This window comes from Epargyreus clarus, unplaced genomic scaffold, assembly GCF_041222505.1.
Source record: "Epargyreus clarus isolate Ecla_fem2 unplaced genomic scaffold, WU_Ecla_fem_2.2 ptg000023l, whole genome shotgun sequence".
Lineage (NCBI taxonomy): Eukaryota > Metazoa > Arthropoda > Insecta > Lepidoptera > Hesperiidae > Epargyreus > Epargyreus clarus.
The window spans coordinates 4588041-4597742 of record NW_027332230.1 but is presented as its reverse complement, the minus strand read 5'-3'; the positions used below and the strand labels follow the sequence as shown (position 1 = coordinate 4597742).

The 9702-nt window shown below is 36.3% G+C and overlaps 1 protein-coding gene across 1 annotated transcript; it reads left to right on the top strand.

The window, feature by feature from the left end:
- The first annotated feature begins 2242 nt into the window (after positions 1-2242).
- On the top strand, positions 2243-8840 carry LOC140751716 (uncharacterized). The gene is made up of 9 exons (XM_073085741.1): positions 2243-2350; positions 3067-3228; positions 3638-3697; positions 4249-4311; positions 5972-6028; positions 6619-6705; positions 6810-6875; positions 7998-8103; positions 8812-8840. The coding sequence occupies exons 1-9, from the start codon at positions 2243-2245 to the stop codon at positions 8838-8840; spliced, it is 738 nt and encodes a 245-aa protein (XP_072941842.1).
- Positions 8841-9702: the final 862 nt, after the last annotated feature.

Genomic DNA, 9702 nt, shown 5'->3' with positions numbered 1-9702 from the left:
TCCAAAAGTTATCATAAATCAGAGCTGATTACGGACTTGGTTTGCAGGCAGTACATTTGTAAGAATCTTCGGAATTAGATCTTAGGAGTAGTGACTATGCAAATTTTACGAATTCACTGAAGTCTGACAGAGTTAATTATGCCAGGTTTTTTTCTGTCTACCTTAACCACACCCTTCAAACGGGAACACAGCAGCGGCTGATGATGCCGCTGGAGTCGAACCACAAAGGGTTCTATCACCTTCGAACTATACTTAGCATTCTTTAAATAAGGCCAAAAGAGTCAATAAGACAATAATCACAAAGCTCATTAATATAACTAAGAAGTCTATAAACAAAAAATAAGAAACATAAGGTTTCACATATAGGTTTAAAGGTGGTAGAACCCTTTGCGGTTCGACTCCGGCGGCACCACCGCCACACCTATTTCTACCTAATAACAGCAGTGTTAAGCGCTGCTGTGTTCCGGTTTGAAGGGTGTGGTAAGGGAGACATACTTTTCGGAGGCGTTCTAGCTTAGTCCTCAGGGGTAGCGGCTATCTGTGGCCGACCTCAGGTAGGAATATCTAATCCTATCTGGGGTTGATTACAAATGTCCATGGGCGGCAGTAGCCACTTACCATCAGGTGGACTGCATGCTCGTCTGCTACTCCTATATTATAAAATAAAAAAAAAAATTAAAAATAAATAAAAATACCTATACGTAAGGAGTACCATTACGAAAAGAGAACTATATTTTGATAAATTATAAATACGCATACACAATATACACGTTAAACGTTTTGAGCTTATACTCGTAGATATATGAAGGTATAGTTTTAAAAAGCTCGTGTAATCTAGGTTTATTATGCAAAATAAGGTACAGATTTCGTGCCAACACAATGTAGAGTATAGTGAAACTTAAACTAACCCCCATTACACCTCGGAGCCGGTCCACATGCGGCTGAATATTGTTGGTAAGTTCAGTTTTAGTTACAGCTTATATGTGTACTTGCTTTTAAACTAGCTGCACTGGCTTTCGATTATACACCTAAATAAAATATTTTATAATAACCGAGATACTTCAATTCGATAGCGCTTTTATCATCTACTTAAGGAGATAAATACCATATTACCTCAACATTAATTGACCGACGGACAGTATTCAACTTAAATAAAAATAGATGACCCAGCACCATAAAATTGCATTGGATGGGATTGTCCAAAAAAAAAAAATTAATTTATCCCCCAAGAAAATATTGAAATAGTTTAAAAAACTATTGAAAGACACAAGTGTAATATGGATAAAATATGAACACTAATTGTTACTACTGTTATTAAAATGATAAGAGCATTAGAGAGCAATTAAAATATCGAATATGTCTCCATTTTGTATCAAATTGCCAAATTAATAAAAACAATCAATTATATTAACCTGTTCACGCTTTTGCTCACAGATAGGCTTTATAACATATCGAAAAGCAATTAATATCGTCACGTAACATCGAATTCGCAAATTAAACTTTTCAGCTGCTTTAACATTACAGATAAATTAAATAATGTCAGTCTCATGTTCGTTAATTCCACAATTCCACCATTTAAACTTCGCGGCAATATTCGATTAAAATATATAATTTCATAAACGGATTTGAGTTGAAAATTACTATTTAACTGAGATCATTTAATATACAGGGGTATGGATACAATTTTAAAAGGTACATTTATCATTCGTGTTGTAAGGCAACACTAATGATAATTGGATTAGGTTTCAAATTATGCTGTTAATATTAGATTTCGTATTATTACGTCAGATATCTAAAATGTGTACTTAAATAGGAAACACGTGGCTTTTGCACTTTATAATTTTGAATCCCTTTCAAGTGCCGGAATTAATCTAAGGGAGGTAACACACTAGCGACTAGCGAGCTAATATATGAGCGGCAGCTCGCACTGGCGACACGCGACGTGCCGCGCTAGTCTGCGACAATCGGTAACCGTCGCCGGTTATGTGTCGGCAACGAAACGCTACTACGGTTGGTGGTAGTCGCCGTTTATCGGTCGCCGACGAAACGCTACTACGGTTGGTGGTAGTCGCCGGTTATCGGTCGCCGACGAAACGCTACTACGGTTGGTGGTAGTCGCCGGTTATCGGTCGCCGACGAAACGCTACTACGGTTGGTGGTAGTCGCCGGTTATCGGTCGCCGACGAAACGCTACTACGGTTGGTGGTAGTCGCCGGTTATCGGTCGCCGACGAAACGCTACTATGGTTGGCGACAGTCGCCAGCAATCGCTACCGACGAGCGGTGACAGTTCACAACATTCGCCGCCGCGGGCTACCGCATGTATATTACCTCCCTTCAAGGCCTTACGAGTAACGCCGCAGGCATAAATTGTTCAATTTTCACGATTAAGCAGCCCCGTATATTTCGTCCGTTAATTAATCTATTAATATTCATTGTGGCTTTAATTAAACGGATCTGAATAAACTTATTTTCGAATAATGTTGAACGAGTGACACGCCAATCTCGTTAACTTGCTTTAATTTTCAAAATTTATTTTTATACATTAAATATAATGTTCTCTCTCGTTAAATATAGCTCCGGTTCGTTAAAATGGCGTAAGAGTGTTTTCTTTTAACGTTTTAACGTCTCTTTTTAGTATTAATAACGAAGCATGTCACCGTCTTACCGTATTGGTCTTATTTTAATTAAAGGTGATATTTTTATGGGCGATTAATAATAATGTAGTCCTAATGGTACTCAGTTTTTTAACACTACTATCATGGCTTTACTAAAACCTCTAAAATTATGACCCTATTAAAACTATACAACATGTGAAATTTTATAGCGTATAACTTTAAAAATACAAGTTTCTTCTTAGTATGCGGTATGCTATAATATTATTCCCTATTATTATAACTCTCATTATGCTTTGAATAGAATGTTACTTCATCATGCTTTTAGCTTTATTTGACTCGTTAAAAACTTAGTTGATTTAAATTTTCTTCATATTCAGTGAGCAACTAAAACAGCTGTAGATATCGTGCTAGCTTATGCTGATCGCATTGTGTATCTAAGGTACCTGTAGATACCTAATGTAGTTTTTAAACTAACCAGGAACAAGGTGAGGGTCAAGCACCTCCGGCAGAGGGCGGTGCACCTCCTGCTGAAGGAGCGGCTCCGCCCGCTGAAGGAGCAGCTCCTGCCGCACCTCCGGCTGAAGGTGCTCCCGCGGCACCACCTGCAGAAGGTAAACTAATAACATTAATTACTACTTTAGGCTATCTGACCATTGGCTACTGTTTGTGAGCGATTGTTGCGTAAGCTACCTTACGCTTAGCTACAGAGCAGTCGCATTAGCCGCTGCTTTCTTGCGTTCAATTGTAGTCTAAGCGACAGATGTGCGGCACATGATTGATTTTATTCGAAATACCTTACAAGAGTCAAATATTTTGTGCCTATCTATTTCAAAAATAAATTGGTCGATCTGTTTTTATTTTACGCGTATATAATATAAAATAGGTTTGACATCTTACTCTAAACTAAAGAGTTTTAAGAGTAATGAAAAATCAATGTACAATTCTGACGATGGTCAGGACATATCAGGAGTTAACTGATTAAGGCATTTTTAAAATCTCTAACACCATGCATAAATACAGGAGCCCCGGCACCAGCACCAGCTGCACCAGGAGACGCTCCAGCAGCACCTCCAGCGGAAGGTCATTTTATGTCCAAATAAAATGTGCTAAAATTACTGTTTGTACTAGTCTGTTGCTGTTCACATTTTTCTATGTTCTATGTTATCGGTCATCAACATATTTGTATATATAATGTACTCCTTTCATATCTTCAGTTTATTGACAGAATTCTGCTAACAAGGAATCATTATTATCTGACTCATATATCCCGCCTTGGTTGGTGTTCTAACATCTCTATGTTATGGAGTTGTAAATTTATCCTATTCATAACAATACTGTCCCTACAACTATAAAAACATATACTATGCATCAAATGTTAACTTACAAAGTTATGCATATTGTTCATTTAATTTCATCAACAAGATATTTCATCCTTTGTTGTTGTAAAACTCTTATCAACCATTACATTGGCTTGTGTTGACATAAATTCTCATGAAATGCTAAAACATTGTTGTTAAAGTTGTTAAAATAACCCAATTTGTCTCTTTACTTTATATTGTCTTTTGTTTATGTCTTTTCGATAAGTCTTTTGACATTTACTGGTTTATTGACTTTTTCCTGGCGTACAACAGGAGCACCAGCACCTTCGCCCGCAGCGCCACCTGCCGACGCTCCAGCCGCTCCACCAGCCGAAGGTTGTTAAGTGTTTCAAGGCACTGCGAATTGCGCAAGGCTTATCTTAACTTTGAAAGCTGTGCAATACATTAGTATTATTGACATTACATAACGACCATCTGCAAAGGTTCGCAATGATCATCCTTCGTCGCCAGATCAAGTTCTGTTTGTTTCAGCTACTCGTTTTTATTATGTTACCTAAGATCGATTTTTTGTATTTTTACTTCTTTTGTGCTAATTGAAAAAGTTTTAGTTCTTCATACAGACTTCAAATATATACTTCTAACTTTTTTACAGGTTTGTTTTTTAAATTTTTGAATCTTCTTCTACTGACTGATATGGAACAACAAAGTCGTTCTTTCATTACATTCTTTTGTTGGATAGGCCTTGGTTGGAAGGCAGGCGCTATGCGAATTATATTTATTTATCTTGTAAGGTTACCCAATTCCTGAGTTACCCTCCCAGTAGTTCTCTACGATATCCATGAGAACAGGAACAGTAGTAAAGCACAACATTAAGGTAACTATGGTAAATTATTAAGCACCTTACACATACTAACATCTTAGTTAATTGTGCTTGCGTTACTGCTTTGCGGTTCAAACCTTTCAGGATTACAAGTTACGGCTAAAACACATATGATATGGAGTTGCATATGGAGTGGCATGTTGCATGTCGCGTCCTACGTATTCGTACGTCGATGTTGTGTCGTGGAAATCCACGACATGAATCACTAAATTATGTCGTGAAGATTGGTGATGAAAGAAATGAATGAAAGAAGAGAGAGATGAATGAAAGAAAGGTTGACAATGGTGGAACACGTAGATTTCGTAGAAATTTAATAATAATCATTTCATTATATTTTTTTAGGCGAACACAAAATTGTATAATCGGCACCTCTCTAGTAGCGGTAATACAAATACGCCATTTATTGGCTGAGAGATGATGTAGTAGTTACATATTTTATTATTTACTAGGTGCCCCAGCACCGCCGCACGCGGCTCCCGCCCCAGCCCCCACTCCTCCGGCAGAAGGTTTTATATTCAAAAACGTTAATTTGAATGTAAACTGTGAACATAATCGTGTATGGTCATCGCATCTCGCTAACAATAGCTTGCTTGTTCAGTTAATCGACCGGCGTGTAACAAAGCCGTTACGTTATACAATCACAAATATCTACTAATATGTTGTGATTGTACTGTGCGGGATTATCATAAAATCATAGTTTTGATATTAGAAGCAGGTTAGAATTATAAGCATTAGAAGAGTACCATAATTATTATCGCTGGTGTTATCAGTATGACGTAATATATCGGAATTATAAACATCGCTCTTGACAATGTAAATAGGTCCCGTGAACTGTTACGACTTAATGCTTAATTACTTGTTTTATATTCATATATTAATTGTATGTATTGCATATAAATGTAGTACAATTATTATCGTTTTCTACACGATTAATCTACGACGTGCATCATAAAATCGTGTCGTGAAAATGCGGACGAAAGAGTTGAATGAAAGAAGGAATGGCTATGGTTGATATAATGTGCCGCCAGATTTGGTAAACATTAATTTAATAATAACAATTCAATTATATCTTTTACAACACATAATTGTATAATAAAAAACTTCATTTATTGGCTGAGAGATCATGTGGTAGTTACATATTTTATTATTTACTAGGTGCCCCAGCTCCGGCTCCCGCGGCACCCGCTCCAGCCCCTGCTCCGCCGGCAGAAGGTTTTATGTTCAAAAACGTTAATTTGAATGTAAACTGTGAACATAATCTTGTATGGTCATCGCATCTCGCTAACAATAGATTGCTTATTATTCAGTTAATCGACTGGCGTGTAACAAAGCCGGTACGTTACAATCACAAATAATATCTGCTTGTATGTTGTGATTGCACTGAGCGGGATTATCATAAATTCATAGTTTTGCTATTAGAAGTAGGTTAGAATTAGATGCATTAGAAGAGGGTCCTATAGCTAATTCAGATTGGTTGACTGTAAAATATCAGTATGACGTAATGTATAGGAATCCTGAACATATCTCTTGACAATGTAAATAGGTCCCGTGAACTGTTACGACTTAATGCATTACTTGTTTTATAATCATAAATCAATTGTATATATTTCATATAAATGTAATACAAATATCCGTTTTCTATATGTTTAAATAGGATAGGATTGTAGGCCAAATGTGATAAAATTTATGGTGTCGGAGTAGATGCTTCAAGTGACTTCTCATGAAGGGGACAGTCGTAAATATACTTACATAATATACACTTATATATAATATACACTTTAAAATATTTGGCATGATTCCAGGTGCTCCAGCTCCTGCTCCAGCTCCGGCTCCAGCGCCTGCTCCAGCTCCAGAAGCCGCTCCTGCTCCTGCTCCAGCTCCAGCTGAAGGTAAAGTTTCTCTTGTTCTCTTAGTACTGAGGTGCTTAAAAGCCGGATAACCTATTTTTACAAAATTAAAATATATCTCATTGTCATTATTATGGTTATTGTAGCCCCAGCTCCAGCGCCTGCGCCGGCGCCGGCACCGGAACCAGCGGCAGCACCACCACCGGTTGAAGGTTCGTTGTTTCAGATCGTATAAATTTAAAAAAGGAAGGAAACAAAGCAACAGTTAATGGCCAATACGGACGCAGTACAGCATATATGTACAGAATGGCAGATGAAGTAAGGGCGGTCCTACACCCTCCTGAAGTGTACGACTCTACTATCGGCCGAAAAAAATTATGTGTTAAGGAAGGTTAATGATGTTAGTTTTTGACTGAAATATACATTCAAATATCTTATCGATATTATTCAACCCGCCCATATCTAGCTCGCAAAATAATATTCGTGGGGATGTTCCCCAGATGTGTTAACGACATTTTTATTGCGATTTATTTGTGCAATTCATTAATATTTACTTATATTTACTTTAAAAATATGTTAAACTATACTTAAAAATATGTACCACACATATGTTGTCTAGAATTTATATACATGCCATAGCTGGCAACAATAGAGATGATTAAGGGAACACTAATGTGATTTTCTTCCGACATCTACAATTAAAATGTTGGCAGTCTCCGCTCGTTAGATTGGTGACTTGCCAAGTGTTAAACATGCTTACATACCTAAAGGTTACTCAAAATACAAATAATATAATTTGTTTAAGTAATTAATCATCTAGGTTATCTAACAATAACATACCATTTTTGGAACTGTTATTGATTTCAAACAAATAGCTTATTATAAAAAGAAAAAATGTATTATAAGTTAAATAGATATCCATATCTCATAGTTTAATAAGTAGTTTCTTTAAAAAAGCAGTGAGAAGTTGAAGAGTCTGATTTTCGTTGAAAATCAGACTCTTCAACGGGGAGTGCGCGGTTCGAATCCACAAAATAATGATCATTTACTTTCGATGACAGAAATATTAGTAAGAGAACCTACGCGCCTGGGTGTTTTATATAAAAAAAGTTCAAAGATTTGTGAAGTCAGTTTGCATTTAGTCAGCGCCTATGGCCTGAACCCTTCTCACTGAAAAGAGCCCTGTGCCCAGCAGTGTACAGTAATTGGTTGACGACGACGACTTTTAATAATTTTCGATGATTTTAATAAGTTTCGACGATGACTACTCAATAATCGAAGTGAAATTGTTTATTAGTGTGAGTGGTGTATTAACAAAATATTTTCTTGTACAGCATCTGCGTAAAGACTTCACAACTCCGTCACAAGTGGCCATCATCGACTTCATACAACATCAGATTAAGGCAGACAACATTACTTTATTACGTACTTTTACTTTTTGTATAGATTCTGATATCATTTTGTTCACATTTGTTAATTTTGTATTAAGAATTAAATAATCATTATTTAAGAGGTTCCTCTTTTATTTCTAGAAATTAAGTGCTTATAACGTTAGGAAAAAGGAAAAATACTTAAATTTAATAAGTACACTTACTTTCTATTTTAAAACATTTCTTTATGCTAACACCTATCTTTCGCAAAAAAAAATCTTATTTTTATTATAAACATGCAACAATTTAAAATTTAACGTACATAAGCTAACAATAAAAATAATTCTGAATAAAAGTTTTGACACAGCTAAATTAATGGCCGCATTAAACACTCCATTATTTTTATTATCGGAATATATATTGTCGGAAAAACCTGTTTATAAATCAAGATAATTCAGAGCCTCGCATGCTATCCTCACCTCTATAATTTCAGCAGAATGCGGAGTAGCTCCCGGCCCTTTAGAATGCCGAGTAGGTCCGGCCCTTTAGAATGCCGAGTAGGTCCGGACCTCTAAAGTAAATTGCCGTTGTACGATACCCTCCAAACAATATAATGTTGAAGGGACTGTCATGAAAGGGTAATTTAGGGAGGGTAGCGGGAAAATTTTCTAGAGATGTTACGTATAATCACACGATTCGAACTGTGTACAGAGCTTGAATTAATTCTGATCGCAGTGCGGTGATTCAACAAATGTGTCCTATTAAATCTTGTGTGCAGGGTTGTTAGGTGCCTTAGGATGTGTTTGATTTATACCTGACTGCGGAAAGAAATGGTTTTATTATTATTGAAAGGTATACTTGTGTTAAATGTATGTTTGTATAATTTTTTGCATGTTCTGCGGCATGGTTTGACGCATGGCACATTTAAATAATATATGAGGTGTTGGACTATATATTTTATAAGGTCGGGTCTATTGTATAATAGTCTCTAATTATAATCGTGTCTTTTGAACTTCATATAATTAATGATAATCGTGATTGTGATGTGTGATGTATAAACAAGTTATTTTTATTAAAATAATAGTATGCTTGTAGGACGTAATAACACGATTGGTTATCTCTGAGACAAGTGCTTTGATAATGTTTCGGATTTTACAGACAGATATCTAAATAATGAGTTTATATACTTGTTGCGGACGGCGAATAAAATAGTCTTAAGTTGTGATTATAAATTGTTTTTTAAATGCATAAATTGTTATTTAGTTAAGGTTTATGTTATATTACGTTTTGTTATGTATTAGAAATAAGTTTTATGTAAATAAATAAAGGAAAAATATAAAAACCCCTAGGATAGAAAGAGAGGGACATGTATGAGCGAGATAGCGTGTTAGAGAGAGAGGGCTATAGGAAGTGAGCGAGACGGGAATAAGAGCGACTGCTGCGTTAGCCCCCCGTCGGTTGTAACACTCACTTTGCCACTTAAGGTGGCTAGAAATAGGGTCCGGCACGCTCCGGAAAATAGAAGAATATTGTAAATGGTCAAGAAAAGAAAATACAGGAAGAAAAATTCAATTGGAGTTTTTATTGCAAACCCGTACTCAACATTGGTCCTTCGATCGGCGGATACAGAAAAAAGAAGCAACCAGCGCGCCTACAATGAACACACGAA

Coding starts and splice junctions, on each gene's coding strand:
- LOC140751716 (XM_073085741.1), top strand. CDS start 2,243: ATGGTTGGCGACAGTCGCCAGCAATCGCTACCGACGAGCGGTGACAGT. Junction 3,698..4,248: donor AGCAGCACCTCCAGCGGAAG/GTCATTTTATGT, acceptor GGCGTACAACAG/GAGCACCAGCACCTTCGCCC. Junction 4,312..5,971: donor AGCCGCTCCACCAGCCGAAG/GTTGTTAAGTGT, acceptor ATTATTTACTAG/GTGCCCCAGCTCCGGCTCCC.